General features: G+C 37.4%; 1 protein-coding gene across 2 annotated transcripts in view; it reads right to left on the bottom strand.

The window, feature by feature from the left end:
• Positions 1 to 1,382: 1,382 nt before the first annotated feature.
• LOC128988364 (lysine-specific demethylase 3A-like) overlaps positions 1,383 to 18,429 on the bottom strand; it is a 170,488-nt gene continuing 153,441 nt past the window's right edge. For both annotated transcript variants that reach the window (XM_054409591.1, XM_054409602.1), the window contains 11 exons: positions 14,816 to 16,904; positions 11,575 to 11,815; positions 10,932 to 11,146; positions 9,949 to 10,079; positions 9,498 to 9,752; positions 9,031 to 9,180; positions 7,015 to 7,467; positions 5,727 to 6,010; positions 5,175 to 5,425; positions 2,855 to 3,171; positions 1,383 to 2,422 (listed from right to left, as the gene is read on the bottom strand). In XM_054409591.1, the coding sequence (XP_054265566.1) occupies positions 2,186 to 2,422; positions 2,855 to 3,171; positions 5,175 to 5,425; positions 5,727 to 6,010; positions 7,015 to 7,467; positions 9,031 to 9,180; positions 9,498 to 9,752; positions 9,949 to 10,079; positions 10,932 to 11,146; positions 11,575 to 11,815; positions 14,816 to 16,904 (4,623 nt within the window). In that variant the 3' untranslated portion in view covers positions 1,383 to 2,185. The remainder of the gene's footprint in view (positions 2,423 to 2,854; positions 3,172 to 5,174; positions 5,426 to 5,726; positions 6,011 to 7,014; positions 7,468 to 9,030; positions 9,181 to 9,497; positions 9,753 to 9,948; positions 10,080 to 10,931; positions 11,147 to 11,574; positions 11,816 to 14,815; positions 16,905 to 18,429) is intronic.

Below are 18,429 nucleotides of genomic sequence, written 5' to 3'. Positions count from 1 at the left end.
AATGAATATTTCACGTTTTTTATTTAATTTCTTTTTTAAGTTTAGTTTTTTTATATATTTTTTTGTATTTAATTTAATTTAAATAAGAGAAATATAACACATACTACTACTACAACTTTAATACTTTCTTATTAAAATTCAACAGAGTAATTCTGAAATTCCAAGATTCAAAAGCTCTTGAAGTTCCAATAATGGACTCTAATAGTCTTGCTCATCTTTCTTTCCATTTTTTGAAGTTCCAATGGACTCTTAAGATATACTAAATTTAATGTAATTCTATTACCTCTTAAAGGATCCATTGGAACTATGACAATAAACTAAGAACAAGACTCAAACAGAGTCTTTCTTTCCATTTTTTGAAGTTCTAATATTTTTTTTTTTAAAGAGGTTGGCGGCGTCTTTTAACCTTGCATTTGCCCATTCACATAGACTAAGCGCCCGTGCGTGGATCGTTTTCAGCAAAGTAAGGAGTGAGCCGGTACAGTACAAAGGTGAACTGTATGTTATCGCCAGTGACCAGGATCCGAACCCACGACATCGCTGCCATGGGCCTGAAGTCCGCGACACTACCGTCTGAGCCACCAACTCACTAAAGAACCATTACTCTTAAGAAGTAATGGAAAATCATTTAGTATATAATTTATAATTGAGTTTAAGTATATAGTAGTTTAGTCTTGATGGACAAATCTTCATTTATGTACTTAGGCCTATTTATTCATACTTTAAAACTCAATAAACCAATTAGAACACAGGTCGGTTCTTTAATTGAAATCCGCAGACACCAAAGTAATGATCATAAAAAAATTGACAACTCGAATTTGTATTTTAAACTTGCTTTAAATTTTCATATTTTGGTAAAGGTGCAAAATACAGTCTTTTGCACAGAAGGCAAAGGTAGCATAAATTTTAGTTGTTTGTTTCCTTCCACTTCAGTTCTAAGTAAGAGCTTGAGGACAACTTAATAATTTCTATTTTAAAGCAGCATATTATTCAAAGGCTAGTAAAATTCCTATATTTTGTTAATTTGAATAAATTTCTCAAAATAAGGTAGCATATTGCTAATTTTTATTTGAGTAAATAACTTGTAAATGTAAATGCAAACCATCCTCTTCCTTGTTCTTGCCATACAAATTGTAGGTCTACCGTACTTAAAAGAGTAATTTCCATACATACAGTAGATTAAAAATCATAGTCTCACTCAATCTTTGTTGCAATAGTGCAGGTGAATGTAAAAAGAAAAAAAATAATTGTTAGAATAAAACTTCTTTGGCAGTATGAGCTTCACTCGTTCTGCTAAAAAAAATACAATATAAACTCAATGTATGATTTAAAGTAGGTAACTAGTAAAATGAAAATGAGGTAAGGAAATGATGTACAATATACACATTATCCACATTGGCACTTTATTTAAATAGCACTTTATTTTCATTGAGAACTAAAACAGTTTCCATTTAACCATAAAGTTATGAATCGGGACATGATTAATTTTGTTATAAAGAAAAACCAAACAATGGAGTGAGTTAACAAAATATGGACTCTTCTGGCCCACCCATTCTTTACAATAGAGAAAAAAATAATGGAAGTTGAACTCACATTATTCATACACAGAGACAATGGTAATGAGTGGTAACAAGTACGAGTTCAATTACAACAGTTACTTAAGTACCATCGGGAAAAATTATTTCGTAATCGACGATGCCATGGAATATTTTGACATGACTACAAATGCACATTTCTCTGTAACATTTAGTGAGATCTAGAACAGCCGTAACACTTAACATACCTAAATTGTTGTAGAAAAAGTGCAAAGTTGGGCGGGATCTGTTACGACGTGTTTTGCACATATTTACTTATTTATAGATACAATATATACATCAGACCCGAAGTCCATCGGCTTTTATCTACTCGCCTCAAGACTCAGAAAATTAAATAATGTATTATTTACAGTAAACTCGCGTCACTTAGTGTCGCTTATAATACGATTATTTAATATATTTACACTATGTACCGATCGCATTTTGAGAAAGAATAAACAAAACTATATACATAAACACTTAAAAAATAACTTTTAAAACTTCTTTAAAGCGCTATAACAATTAAAACGTTCATAGCACATGAAACTAAAATAAACAGCACCTATCACAAGAAATACTTTAAAAAGTTATGAGTAGAGTGGCAGTTGTAATCACGAATCGGCATTTTCAATTTTCATCTCCTGCTTGTAGTTTTCCTTGGTCGTGAGTATAGACAAAGAGTCCTTCACTGCGTGGTAAATAATGTTCTTGATCTGGAGTTTGTCTTCATGGTTGGTGTGTGTGTCAGAGAGCTCACGGAACTCTTGGGTGAGATGGAAGCAATGGGAGACGTTCTCTGGCGACACAAAGTCTTCGGCCACTTTAATACAGTTATGCAGGTTTCGCACCTAAAAAATGCAGAACTATTAAAGATCTGCCTGATAAAAATATATAAGGTCATTAAGTTTTGTGTTTTTAATGTACAGTGGAACATCCTACATAAGGACTTAAATAATATGAAAACATCTTTAATTTAAATTTGTCTCTCAGTTCTTATTATTGCTACTGTGAAGTTGATTCCCGACAATATGTTAACGACCTTATGTAATCGGTGTGAAAATAACATGATCAACTTAAACGTAATTGTTATATAATTATAATTTTTTAAACCTAATCAGGCTTTAACAAGATTATATAGGCCACATCAAAGCACGGAGTGATGTTTGAGGCCTAATAAATGACGTTGTTAAATCAGTGTGGCTTCTAAATAGTGAGTAGTTTAATGCAAAAGCATTTTATAACAAAAGTTCATATCAAAGTGATGTTATGTTTTGCATTACCTGATGAGGGGCACCAGCAGGTATGAAGATGGCATCCCCTAGGCATTGCACTATCGCGTAGCCCTCCACAGCATATTCCTTGTACAGTCGTTCCCGCAGTGGAGCGTCCAGGTACCAACTCTGGTCGTGGATGGGGTCGTGATGGGGCTCTAGTCTTGCACCTCTCTCTATTGCTACTTTGTTTAGCAAGTCCCTGATTTTGTCAGCATCTCTTGCACTGTAGATGTGCCACAGAGCTCCTGGGAGCTCCGACTTATCTCTGACTCGCCGCCGTGTCAACAGATCTGAACACGCTTCGTCGATAGCTCGGTAGGCTTCTGAAAAATTTATATTAGTTGATTATAAATAGCACAAGTGATTGTCTAGTGGTCGAAAACTGTAACAAAAATAATATAATATACAGAGACTTCTCTATATTGACCCCATGCTGTAAATAAAACACGTGATTGGAATTTCTTCCATTTGTTTTGATTTTCTGATTATATTTCGTTGTTATATTGCCACCAGCATGGCAACCTCAAGTCCCATGTTAATTATTTAAAATTTAAAACTCATTTTTTGTGCTTATTTTTGAGCCTATTTTAATTTATAAGGGGATTCTGCATACCTATTGGAAAAAATCTTTCTAACAGTATGCGTACACTTTACCTACGATGCACACGAGCTGAGAAAAAAGGTTTTATAGAAATATGCTTGCCTATTAATATATAGATTTAATTAGTTTCAACAAAGACAAAAATCAAAAAGAAGCAACCTACACCGAGAACCTCTTTTTTTAACCCATGAATGCCCATACGGGAAAAATTTTTCTCTAGGCATGATTTAAATCTAAATATATTAAAGGCAAAGCCCTCACTGACTGACTGACTCACTCACTCACTCACTCACTCATCACTAATTCTCCCACTTCCCATTTACCTAGGAGGCTGAAATTCGGTACACCAATTCTTTGGGCATTAAATAGGAAAACTAAGTAGTTTTTATTCTGATCGGGGTTTCAGGCTCCGCCCCAGTGGCTCTGGAGTTTCCCATGTTAACCTTATGATTTTTCATATTTAAAAGGAATTTCTTAACAGCTGTTTCAATTAAACAAGTTGGTTCTGTTCTATGATGTTCAATAGCATTAAAGTTACAGGGTGCAGCATTATTATTATTTTTTTTAATTTAAGACTACAGCCAATTTGCAACCAAAAGGTGAGTGAGCGTAGCGAACGAACTTCAACCTGGAAGTGAGTTAGCGTAGCGAACGAGCTAACCTGATGAAGGCAAGTGAGAGGAGCGAACGAGCTCCAGCCCAAAGGCGAGTGAGCGTAGCGAACGAACTTCAACCAGGACGTGATTGAGCCATGCGAACGAGCTCACTTGTGAAGTTAAACGGGGCAAAGCCCGCGGGTTTAGTATGAGATAAAGTACTCGAAAGGGCATCACAGTGCTTTCTCCTCTGAATATCTTCCAGTCAACTCCGTTACTGAATGATCTTATCATCTTAATTGAAGTGCCAGTTTGTAATTGTAGATATTATACTGTATCTTAGCCAGCGATGTGTAATGTCAGGAGACATTTTACCCACACAGTCATTGACATTGGTCATCAATGTTATGTTATGTCAATACAGTTTAGGCTCAATGATAAGTTACTTTTCTTTTAAAATCAAATTTGTGTTATATTATAAGAATATATTATTAGTGCGGTCAACATTGTTTACCCCGAGAATATTGTGATGACCATTATCATTCAATGTGAAAGTTTCTACTCGATAGTGATAACTACTGCTGAGTGTATACTAATTGCATATATAATTGATATATGAGTGAATAAAGAGTTTGAATTTGCTGGCTTAAGGACTATTACAATGCAACGTAAAAAAAATTGGAATAATGGCCGATGTAATTTCTGTCTAACAAAAACTACCAGGTGCTGTGCTATGACAAAAGCATCTGCAAGGACTGTAAAGTAGAATCTTGTATTGACTGTTATGTGTAGAGAAGTTGTTGACATTAAGGTTTGTTGTGTGTTCCAAACAAATTGCTCCATGATGTGGTAAATAATTATCCCATACAAGCTCTCACATTAAAGCAATAGACGCAGGTAACTTATTACTGGTTTCTTTTTTATGTGGTACAGTACATGACCTTAAGCCTTAAATGTCCTAAGCCTACTGTAATGCATTCATGATGAGTGGGTTTGAAATGTACCAATTATTTTCAATTGAACGTCTCATGGTTGGATCCTTTAATAGTTCAAACAAGAGTCTGGCATAGTAAGTATCCCACTAAGAGTCTACTGTTGTGACTTGGTGTGCAATGCTTGTGATTCTCACCCTTTATATGGTCGTCAGATTCAGCATCCTTGGGTATGCCAACATAGACCATGACATTGACAGCGTCAGAGATGTCAAGATGAAGGTTGGTGGTACCCTTAGTAGGATGCAGAGCTGAGCCGTAAGCTGTGTACATCTTGGGGCCCAGATCTGGTCTCACAAAACAGTCTGGCAACCTTGACGCGAGGTTTAGTCGACCGGTCCTCTGCGTATATTCTCCCATTGGCAGAGCTTTCATCAGATCAGTGAACCTACAACAGGCAACTCAATTAGAGGTGCTTTATACAATACGCAGCATTAATCTTTTAATTAATGTCAAAATTACTGTTTAGTTTAATGTGTATGTGTATAACAATACGCTCAGAGAAAAGATTCACTGACATTTTCCCAAACCATTTTGAAGTCCTTTTAAAAGTAGCAAAAATGTAAACTTAATTACAAACCATTAGCTAGCGCCAGGCTATGAATCAAATGAAATGAAATAATAGTTTGTGTGATTAAGAGGCTTAACTCAAACAAAATGAAATAATAGTTACTTGATGGGGTACTAACCTTGATGGTAACATTTCTGCAAAGTCTTCACCAGGCGGCCAATCCTTTAGTTTGAGCAACATAGCATTTCCTTTGTCATCCTTGAGCCTCTTGTTGACATGATCAAAGCCTTCCCAAAACTTGCGCATGAACTGGTTGGGCACAACGTTGCCCGTCATACAGTTGATCAGGTCGTTCTTGGTCTCACCAAAATCCCTGATGAACGAGTCCGGTTGCCATAGCTCCTTATCCAGATGCTTCAATACATCACTCACAATAACAGGCTGACCTCTCTTCCACTGATCCTAGAAAAACAGGATCATTTACAAATCAAGAATCAAGATTTTATTACAACAAATTACATGCATAGTTGACGTCAAAACATGAATACCTAGGCTAAGAAGTCTCAATGCTACACAAAAATCAAATGTCCGGGGGATAGCCTATTGATTAGAGCCTATAAGATTCAACACAATAATAATTTAAATGGCAGTAAAAAATTGTAAATCAGACAGAAAACTAAAAACTAATATCAATGTCATACATAAAAAATCACTTAAACTACAAAAATTCACTAAAAAAAATTTAAATTTTGCAATCATAAAGAACACTATCACCAATTAACCTTTTGTGGGTGTCTTTGCTTTCAAAACTTGATGAACGCGGTGTTGAAACATTAGACACACAAAGTTTGTTATAGGGTACCTACATTAATATAAAACCTTACAAAGATGCGTATAATCAATAAGACTGTAGATGAAATCAATATAACCTCTTTACATAATTATAAAATATATAGGTTTCATATTTTATAATATAACAACAAAAACAACTCAATCGGTGACACACAGTTTTTGAGGTTTTTTCCATGTGTTGAAACATTAGACAAAAATATTTTTTTACATTTAATAAATACAAAACCGTATTAAAACCACAATGTATAATCAATAAAATTGTACTTTAAATATTTATAAAAATAAATCAAACAAAAACAAAATACCATTGGTGACTCACAAAGCCGAGCTCCGTGCTATGAAACTCTTCGGTCTTCGACTGGTTGATAGGGGTTTAGTGGGGGAGGTGTGAGATAAAATAATATTCATTCAGTTCCTAGCCTAGAAAGATGCACGTGAGATACTGTTACTCCTAAAGCTGCACGCTGGTGATATCACATATTTTTCTATAAAAACAAATGCGCCCAGAGGAAAACTTCGTGGTGTCACCGATGGAGGGTTAAAAAGAATTATATTGAAGTTTTTACTTTTGCAAATCAATGCTAATGTTTTAATAAGCCAAGTGTGTGTTATACCTGGAATATCCTGTAGTTGCCACTGTGGTTGGGGTCGAGTAGTCTCAGTAGACGTCCCTCACACAGCCATGAATGAGGCAGGTCAGGGTACAAGTCCTCACTCTCAGTCAGTGTCATGATGCGGATAGGCACTGGGTCTCTCCACGACTTCTGCGGCCAGGTGTAGCGTCTCACAAAGTGCTTCAGTTGCGGAGTCGCCACCTTGTCCGTGGCTGTGTCCTCTTCGGTTTTGTTGACAGAGTGCTCTATTACGCTGGATATCACCTCGTTGAGCGTATCCACATGTGACTTCTTGCTCTTACTGCTGTTGTTGGTCGTAGGAAGAGTGTTGTTGGAGGTGGGTGATGCCGCTCGACTGCCGTTGCTCTTGGGCCCTGGTCTGATCAGCAGTTCTCTCAATGTAGAGTAGTTCCCATCCTTGTCATCATCCGAGTCACTACTGCACGCACTTTCCTAAAATCAAACAATGAAATAAGAAATTAAAAACTATCGACATTAAAGAAATTTTCAAACTTAAAATCATTCAAATTGAATTATTAATTTCATTTTTAAAAGCATGTCACATACAGTAATGTCTAAATTTACTAATTCAGGGTGTCTACTACATTCTGGATAAAAAAATTCATGGACAATTCCCGTACATTTAAGGACACTTTGCCGTAACCTTTGTCGGTGTTATTAGGCCTACCGAATAATTTTCCAGATTTGTCAAACTGTATTAATCTTGTTATTCACTGTAGTTGTACCAGAGAGACAAGTAAATAATAATAGATAAGAGTTAAAAATTTCAAAATAGAAATTTATTGAAAGTAAACAAACATAGGCCTACCTATACTTTAGGTAAAGCTTTTATAGTGTAACAGAGAAACGCAATCATTGTCTCCTGCGATAGCGACAAAACTGAGTAACAAACAATGAGGTTATAATAGCAGCAAAGTCACTATCATCATACTATTTCATAAGATTTAGATTGCTTAAAGCATACAACTCAATAAATAAATATATGGGAAACAAAAAACATTGAAACCTGAATAGCCAACAATATAAGACAAAGATACAGAAAATGCAATGACATAATTTGAAACCAAGCAGGCCTACATAGTGATAAAACATGAATGCAAACAACAATGCTTGTGGTTTTGTCAATTGAATGATAAAATGTCCATAAAAAAGGGGTTAACTTACAAAATAAGACTGTAGATTATTTACATGTTTAATTTGAAACCATAAACAGTTTTATGGCACTAGGCACTGGCCGCGGCAAATTGAATCTTCAAGCCGAAAGTACAAGTAAGAAGTGAAATTTAACAGCCATTATAAAGCTATTATTTTCACGATAAAATAGGTTTGGGATCTATTAATAATTACTCTAGTAATAAAAAAAGAAGTTGTAAAGGAATAAAAGTGATACAACTTTTATGAGCTAGCTACTGAGTCAACAGTTCTTGGAAGTACTTGACTTGACACTTGATTGTCGTGATAAAATATTAATGGGTTTGAGATTGTTAATGGAATTTTTATTGCATAATTACTCTAGTAATAAATTATGAAAATGTAAACAAACATCTAATAAACCTTTTATGTGCTCCTAACCAACTAGCGATCAATAAAATTATGGCCCATTAAAAATTTAAGGACATAGTCTGGCATTTAAGGACAATTCCCATACATTTCATGGCCAGTAAAAATTTAAGTACAATTCCCGGTTTTCCCGGATTTCCCGGTTGGTAGACACCCTGTAATTCATGATGCTGTAATGTGATACTTTTTATTACATTCAATAGTTCATTGATATTTTGTGTTTTTGGTAGGCCTGGTAAAAGTGAACAAGGAATATTACATCAACCAATATCCAATATTTTAAACCACTAAAAGTGTTTAAATTCTATATTTAGATAATGAGCAGTAAAATAACATTAAGCAAAATATTAAAAGTTCATTAAGTTTTTGTTAATATATTTGTAGATAGTTGCAATATATATGTTCTATGATGGTGAGTAGAAAGCATATACATACCCCACACGAGTTCTTTTTATCTTCATTTGAGAGAGCAACATCCGCTAGCCAATTCAGAGGTGAATTTTTTTCATCAGTCTTTTCCTCTTTTTCAGTTTTAATTTGCCCATTTACAGGTTCAGTCTTCAGTTGTATGCTTTTGAGAATGTCCTAAAAATAAGTAATAAAGGCTACAACACAAAATAGTACAATAGGATTAAAATTTCAAGCTGAAAATGTTATGCTAGGTGGCAATACTTTGTTAAGAAACTCCGTAAAATGTGCTCTTTTTTACATTAAGAACATTACCAAGATTAAACTTTTTAATTGAAGCTAAAATTTGGACTGTCTCTTACGATCATGGTAAGATAGTGATCCTCCTCTGCAATCGCTTTAGGTACAAACCTAAACAACAACTAAATTTGGAAAAAAACAGAAAAGCTTAAATTAATTTCCAAAGAGTATCATAATCAGGAGAAATGGTTTACCTTGCAGAAGCCATTGGTGGGTTTGACAGTGGATGCGGAGGCCAGAGGACAGCCGCAATGCATGGGGATGCCCCACGTAGCTCTGGCCTCATGAGCCTTGCGTCCCAGCTGGTGTAGGGAGTCTCCTGCGATGATCTGTGTCAACATCAGCTTTTCCTGCTCGTGGCCTTGTCTGTTGGTGCACAGTAGCCATGACTTGTCGTCTCGGTCCCGACCTGGCTCTCCCCACATCTTAACTGTACCTTGCTTGCGGCTCTGTAAACATTCACACAATAAACAAACAGGTTTACACAATATATCGTAAACAAATTTTTTAGGTTTTAACTAACAAATTTACTACCAGGTGTCACATGCCCTGATATGTACGTAAGAGTGAGTCGCCTAGTAGAAAATACTAAGCTTTAACTAAAGAAAAGTGAATGTTATTTTCAATGACAGCTGTGACAGTTACCTTGTAGCAGTCGATGCAGACGACAAAGCCACATTTGCCACAAGCCCAGTGGAAGTTGAAGAGTGTCGTCTCACAGACATCACACATCTCCCTCACTCCCTGCACCACCCGCTTCCACGCTATTGTTTTATCTATATCACAAAAAAAGCTCTTATTAAAAGAGATAAAAGAGACATAATTATATTCTATTCCAAATGGTAATTTTTCATTGCCAAATTTGCATTGTCATCAACAATATGATTACATTAACAACCAGTTGCAACAAACACTCTGTCGTAAATTGTGGTCATATGGTGAGGCATACGCAATGTTAATGATGCATAGCGTCATTGACTATACACAGTCTGTGTATAGTCAAAGATAGCGTGAATATCTCATTTTGTTCAGCTATAAACCTAAAACCACCTAAAAGATGTTTTGGAAAATTAGTTTTTAATATTGATAGGTTAGGAAAGAATTTTGATTGAACTCAGGAACATAGCTTTAATAACTTGAGTGAATGTAGAAAGGCGTGATACTCCCACTGTGTCCATAAAAATTATTTTAATGAAGAACAATTACATAATAAGATGACTCAATCAATACCCCTACATAGTTTGGTCTAATTATGCAAACATTTATTTGCATAACTTAATAAAATAACATTTTACATTCTTATTTGGAAAATGTTTGATAGTTAGCCTAATTTCTTTGCTGAGATCTTCCACAATCATGTTGCGAGATTCTTTTAATTCAAACTCTAGTTCAGATTCTGTACAAAATGTAAGCCTTTTCTCATACCTCTGGTTTAAATGAGCTATTCTTTGCCATTTTGTGAACGTCAGTTGAAAATGGCTTGATGAGGACAGAACCAAATTAAACAGAATCAAGAAGGGAAAATTGATTAATCAAAGTTAAAACTAATTTGCCTTTATGTAGACAGTTAAGTTTAACATAGATAAAAAAATATTATGAATTCAATATGGAATTTGTTGAAATGTTACCTTCACTCATATGGATGGAGATGGCTTCTTTCTCCTGTTGAAGCAAGTCACAAAACTGGTCTCCCACCTGATGTAGGAGGAACCTGGACATGTCCATGTCCAGGTCAGGAGGAGGATGCTCGGGTTGTGGCAGCCACAGCTTGAGGTCATCTGGTGTAGCGTCTCTGTTGGGATCTGAGAACCCTGCGATGGCCAACTGACCGTTCTTGGTGTACCTGCCAGTGCAAGGTTATCAGTGAATTATTTCTTATTAATTTACTTTTGTTTCTCAACTATCAAGTAATTCCCTCAATGAATAGCATGACCAATTGGTATCCCAAATGACTGCTTTCGCACCAATTAAGTAGTAAATTATATTACTTACAGATTTTGAGTTAAAATATTTAGGCCTACAAGTTGTTATCAATTTTCACCAAATAGATATTTTCCCATAATGAAACAAATTATATATAGTATGACACTCTGATACGCAATGATATACAGGTAATTCGTCAATAATGAGCTTGTCAAATGTACTACTATCAAAATAATCATTAATTATCAAATATATCATCTTAATGAAACAGAAAGTCACGCTTTTAGAAAGTTATGACATATTAGATGAATAATTAGAGAAACTAGAGATGGATTAGTTGTTTGTTACCTAAGTCTCCTGAAGGCGTAGAAGCGACAGAAGATGTTGGGTTGGTTGCGGCTCCTCTGGTGAGGGGTCCACCTACACTCTCGACACTTGGCCAGCTTGGGAGCTACCTCGAAGCACGGCCCGTCTTGTAAGAAGCTCTCGCCTGTTTTCTTGAGTTGCCCCACGGGTGGTTTGGCGAAGGGGTCGCGCTGGGGCGGCGTTGGTGGCTCGTCCCGGGGCTTTTTGGGGCGCGACTCCTCACCTGAAAAATGCATTACCTTAGGTTCAAATGCTTCAGTGACAGTGAAATATATACCGTATATTCTATTGTTTTGAGTATAAAGTGTAAAGTTTTGTATTTCTTGTACCAGTTTCGACTCTTTTCCTTTCAGCTAAGATTGATATCGTCCCAAAAAATCCTAAAAACCTAGGCACTTTTGCTCTACGTTGTATTCTTGATGCATTTAGTTAGTTAATCTACAGTCCAACCTCAGTATAACGAATCTGAAGGGACCGAACTGAATATTCGTTATATCAAGGATTTCGTTAAAACGAGGTTCGTTATATAGAGGTTAGGTTTGCAGGAATTTCGCTAAGTCGAGGTTCAGAACCAGCGTCGGTCAATATAGGTCGGGATTTGACCTCATTCAAATACAATTAAAGTAGCATAGGCTACAATACTTTACTGTACAGTAGAACCTAAATTATCCGGCATAATAAAGGGGAGGGATCTTGAATATTGCGCAATCATGACAATGGCATTGACCTTGCTACAGGTTAAAAGCTGTAAGTTTAAAATCACAGCTTGTTCTAACCCTCCTAAAACCTAGCCAAACACTGTATAGCGTAGTCATAAACCATGTAAAGAACAAAACAAAACAGTAGAAAGTTTTGTAAGCTACTGCTCGCGATAGGCCAGTAGGCTACTTACAGTACAGTACAGTACTGATTTATCACAACAGAGGAGAGGAATGTCAATAATAATAATCATTAACAATAGCATTGGTGTTGCTAGTTGAAACAAATCGTATTGAAAACAATAAATTATTAGATAAGTCATTACAAAAGTGTATAATCATAGCCAACTTAAGGATAATAAAAACACTCGTAAAAGGAATGTTAAAATAACGATGTTGCTATTCTTTCTCTTTGGTTTTGTTTTTATATTCTTTCTTAGGTTTCTCTTTATCCAAAAATTGTGCAATTCACCATAGTTATCCCATATCGCTCAATCACAGCTTACTAAACATTACGTCGTCATCAGTCCTCAGTGAATAAAATCAGTTCTCAGTTGCAACATAGCGCGCGCAGCGACAGCAGACAAAGATGTAAAACGGAGCAGACGAATGTTAGCGCAAGCGATGACGTGACCTTTCCATTTAATTTGATAAAGAAACAGATTTTCCCAAAACAATAATTGGGTGGGGGATTTGTTATATCGAGGGAAAGACGTAGCAACAATTCGTTATGCAGAGGTTAAATTCGCAATGTAGAGGTTCTGACAATGATAAATTCGTTATATTGAGGTGTCTTATTTAGCCGAAATCACGAAAAATTTGTTAAATCAAGGTCGTTGTTATGGTTTGTTCGTTATGTAGAGGTAAAATATACATTGTGTCTTATGGAGAGTTCTAGGGGATTTAAAAAAAATCGTTATATCAAGGAATTTGTTATATCAAGGTTCGTTATATCAAGGTTAGACTGTATATAGGCTATATAAAATCCAATGTGTGTTTGTTTGTTTGACATTTATGGACTCCGAAACCGCTCGACAGATTGTAATGAAACTTTCAGGCATTATTAAGCATTATTCAAGGATGGTTTGTGTAAAGTTTGGTGCAGATCCATCAAAAGGGCTCCACCGTAGTGGCTCTGCAGTTTCCCATGTTAAACTTATGAGTAGGCCTACTCATATTTAAATGGAATCAAAGAATCGTAACAGCTGGACAAGAATATATTCATAACTAGGAGACCATGCAACAATTACTGTTTTTTTAGTTATGTATACAAATTGAAATGAAAGACACTCTTTTTTTATACATTTGGTCCCGGTCTTCCCCCAACATGATACATTTCAACACTGCATTACCATTCTAACCTAAATGCAGAGAACACTTAAATCAATAAACATACAAATACACAATGTTTACACAAGCTTTATTTAAAACACCTTATAGAAACACTGCAGCAGTTTACTTTCGTTAGGAAATAAGCCATGCTACCTTTTTCCTTGCTCGTGATATTTCGTGGGGACCGATTCGCTTACGGAATTAAATATATAGATTTCTTTAAATTCATTGTTAAGCCCCGGAGCTGTAAATATTATTGTAATAATAGATTACTTATGTCAATTGCTCATTGAATCGTGAGTTTCACTTCAGTAGATGTTTGACACATGTACTGAAGTGAAACTCATGATTCAATGAGCTATTGACGTAAGTAATCTATTCTTACAAATATAGATTTCACCAAATAAAATACTACAACAAAGAAACAGATATGGTTTGTTTTACATACTATGATATACAAAACAACAGTTGCATCCAAGGTAGGCTACTTTTTACATAGTGATAGCCTATAGCGGGATTTCAAGGGGATTATGAATGAGATATCAAAGTTTGGGTTATTAAGGTCCGACTGAACAATGTCATGCTGGAGGAAGATCCTGAGCCCTGCGTGATACGAACCGCAGAGTGCTCGCCACTCGGGCTCTACATAGTCGCACACAAAACATACAAGAACCGAAAGCGCACAACAGTCGTCCCTTGCTGCACATTTTTTCTTTGTAACAGGTATAAAAGTGCGCCTATTGCTATTCTACAGTAAAAAGCCTGGACAGAAGAAGAAACTAGAGGACTCAAATGGTAATTATGATTTTGTCTCAATTAGAAGAATATTTCCTGTTTTCATTAAACAGTAGTAGAAGTCTATAAAGCTCCCTGCTGGGATGGCACTGTGTCTGTTATAGTGAATGTGACAAAATATTTTAAAGATAAAGTCGTACCTGAAAGAGTCACGCTAATAAATGAACCAGTAATTAAAACACCGTGCCTAAAATTACCAAATTAAGTGTAGAATTTTTCCTTTTAAGAAAAATAAGCCAACTACTAGTTATTTTTTTATCATAAGTGTTTATAAGATTATGAAAACAAACTAGATTCATTAAAAGCCAATAGGAATTGAAATTATTTAATAATTATTGTTAAAGAGTAGCTAATGGGTGGTGATAAAATAGTAGATAAACTTTCAGTTTTAAACTTACCTCCTTCGTTTTTTGGAAGGGTGGACTGATTGGTTTTAGGCCTCCGACCCCTCTTCTTTCCGCTGTCTTTTGCTGTCTTCTCACTCTTGTCACCCGCGGCCTTCTTGCCACTACCCGTATCACTCTCTTTGTCACTTTCACTTTCTTTACCACTATCAGTACTACTAGCAGACAACTTTTTTCTCTTATTTTCTTCTACCACAGGCTTTCTCCCACCCTTCTTTCTTTTAACTTTAGGAGGCACTCTTTTAGGGGGCGAAGCTTTCCTATCCGGATCCGAACTCGACGAGTCATCAGCATCAGGCAATTTCCCTGACGTATGACCGTTTAATAAAGGACTATCTTTGGCAGTTTTTCTACCATTTTTAGGCTTAGTTTTACTTATACTGTTAACAGCCATAGAACCTATACTATGTAAAGAATTCACAGCACTAACACATTCAGTTCGTTCCTCTTTTTTAGGAAGTGTAATTGGCAGTGTAACGCAACTACCAGAACCGACAATGTCCTTATCGTCTGTACCATCTTCTCCGGAGTGCCTTTGTAACCATGCCTTTTTCAGTTTATGAACAGGGTAAGATGATGTAGTCCTAGGAGGTGGGCCAGGGCTATTTGACTTTTCACTGTCGACCCCACTAGGAGGTTTGGCAGGGGTATTAGGACTAGGACAGGCGGGAGGAGCAGGGGTTCCCGCACTACTTGGTCTATCTAAACTGTCCGTTACGGCAGTGTTCACTACTGTAGTAATCGTTGTAGCCGCACTAGCCAATAGAGGGCTAGGCTCACTGACCCTCGAAAGCACTGGCTCTTCGTTGCGCCGCTTCTTTGCGTCCAAACACTCAGGATCATCTGCGAGTTTTCTCTTCGGTGATGCCCCTCGGTCTTGGTCTTCTTTGACACCGAGGTCTAAGGGTTGTGTCTGGAATGCCGCAAGAGGGGATGACCTCGACGGAGGAGATGATGGAGGAGGTTTAACACTAACTGCCAGTCCTGGGCCTTGAGGAGGTTGGTACATCCCGTAAACCCCCCTGCTGGAGTGAGCTGGAGGTGGAGGTTGATGAAGGTTATCTCTCAGTGGTCCTCCCTGGTGCTGAGGTGGAGGATGGTGTTGAGAGGGAGGGTGGTGTTGTGGCATTTGCTGGTACGGAGAAGTTGTTAATGGAGCCTTCGTTGATGTTAGTGGTAGTGGACTTAGCCTCATTTCTTGTGCTCTACAAATGGGTGTTCCCGCAGAAATTCCACTGCTAGGCTTACCGTATATGTGGGGTGGTGCGGGACTGCTAACTTTAGGTTTAGGAGGTGTTGTAACTGGAGCTGCATAATGAAGAGGAGGAGGCGCTGGAGCAGGGTAAGGGTAGGAATTTACTGTTGCAGACTTTGAATAAATTAATGTTCCTGGTGGATACCTTTGGTCCGGAGAGGAAGCATGAGGATGAGGATGAGGAGATTGTCTTTGAGGATGAGGATGGGGAGATTGCCTATGGGGAAGAGAGGGTTGGTGGGGTGATTGGCGGTGAGGGGGGTGGGGAGATTGTCTATGAGGAGGAAGTGGCGATTGTCTTGCCCGTTGGTGTAAAACAGGAGCACTGTTGTGGTTATGAACTTTACTAATGCTCGCTAAGTTTGCAGCTTGGTCAAAATGATGGGATTGGTGTGAGAGCAAGTGGGGGGATTGAGAAGGACTTCTATACTCGTACTTCATTTGAGCTCCTCCTGATGGAGCAGAGGGAAGATAGTGGGGTTCAGACACCCTGAGTTTAGTTTTGTCCATTGTTTTGGGTATTTTATTTTCCACTATCACTGAATTTTTCAAATCTGACATTAAGGGTGGTGGGTTGGGCAGCCCCATCTCCCTGTCGGCAGGTGAACTCTTGGTGACTACCAGAGACGGAGACTGTGATGCCTTCAACTCCGACTTCACCTTGGAGGGATCATGGTGAATGAAGGCAAGAGGAGGTTGATACCCAGAGTAGAACAGGTTGGTGAGGTTGGGTTCAGCCTTGGGTAGTCCTGAGGTGACAGAAGACTTATCCTTCACTCCTCCTACAGGGCGGTGTGCCGGGGGTGGGTACTCTACCTTGGCACTCCTCTGTAACAAAACCAACTGGTGTTGACAAACATAATTTTAAGTGTGCCATATAAAAAATATATATTCGAACTTTAATAATGATAGTATTTACAATAATTTTTACTTGAAGCCCTTTAGCCGAAATTTGTTGTCCAATAAAAGCAACAATAAAGCTGTTCAAGGACTAACGTTCAAAAGGTGGTGGTGGTCTATACTTAACTACTTTTAACTCAAGAGCGGGCCACTCACCGGTGAGTGCTCTAGTTCCTTTCTGCCACCCTGAACGCTCACCCATGAGTCGCGACATCGCCTCCAACACAACACACACAATAACACACAATCAACACATTCAATTCAATTTCTGCACAGCAGCACACCGGGAAGAACGGGTATTTTTGTCTGCGTTTAGCTAGAAATGGGTGCTTTATTGTAGTATAGGTTGGTTGTAAATTTCCCATAAAATCCCCTTCTGGCAAGCTTAGAAATCAACTTGTTTTCCCGTCTTTCTCCCTCCAATTGGTAGTTCCAGACAGTGCTGCTATCTGTGAGTGTTTCAGGAAACTAAGTCGACTCTCGTCGTAACACAGAACATCACCGCTTGTCATTTGCTATTCTCGCGACTACTTTCAAATGTGTAAACCAGTATATCGATAACCTCTTGGAAAAATTGGCAGCTAATTTTACGATAATGGATATAACCTGTGGCATATTGCTGGCATTATGACAGAGAATCCATAACTCCTAAAGCTGCATCCCCACTATTCCAAATGGCACAGATCGGCATTGCCAAGCAGAAAGTGTTGACGCAAAGCGGGCTTGTACCACACTGTGCCGATTAGCAATGCTGCATGCCGATCCCAAACCAACAGGTTGTCAAGCTAGATCAAAGAGAAAGCCAAGCGTAGTAGGTTCGATCCAAGTGGCAGAAAACCAATTTTTTTAATGTAAGTTTTCAAAATCTGTCAATGCCATTAGAAAATAATTCCTAAACCCAGCTATAACTCTGTATTCTAAAATGAATATGTCAGTGTCATCCAATATTTAATCATTAATCAGGTCAAACCACCAGTAACTATAACAACGAGGCTAACGCAGCTGCTAACAACAACTCATCTTCAATCAAACTGCATCTCAGTACTGTGTGCCATGGCCTTTGTTTTAGGTTAAGCCGCAGGGCACGATGCCATTTTGAAGCCGGCGATGATTGTGCCACGCAGCCAAGCCAGTTGGCCATGCCTTGCTTAAGTTGTACCCAGTAGGCCTAAGGAGAACTGTTTAATGATCTCTATCGGTGACATATGGGTAAATTTGACCCTGCGTGCTAAATTAATTTTGTTTCTTTATGTATATTAGTGATGTATCTAAATCAAAACTCAAAACCTTTGAAACATTTGAAATCAACATCCATGATAATCTCTGTGATTATCTCCTGTGCATTGTCATCATTTACCTCACATGATAAAGGGGCGTGAAAATGGAACCATCTAAGTTTAGATTTGGCATTCCATTAATGAATAAAAGAGCTGGGTCATAGGCAATCAGCAGT

This window comes from Macrosteles quadrilineatus, unplaced genomic scaffold (genome assembly GCF_028750875.1).
Source record: "Macrosteles quadrilineatus isolate MER2022 unplaced genomic scaffold, UCM_ALF_1.0 Scaffold_1__1_contigs__length_201487025, whole genome shotgun sequence".
Taxonomy (NCBI): domain Eukaryota; kingdom Metazoa; phylum Arthropoda; class Insecta; order Hemiptera; family Cicadellidae; genus Macrosteles; species Macrosteles quadrilineatus.
Note: the sequence above shows the minus strand (reverse complement) of the source record. Positions and strands in the feature narration are given on the sequence as shown.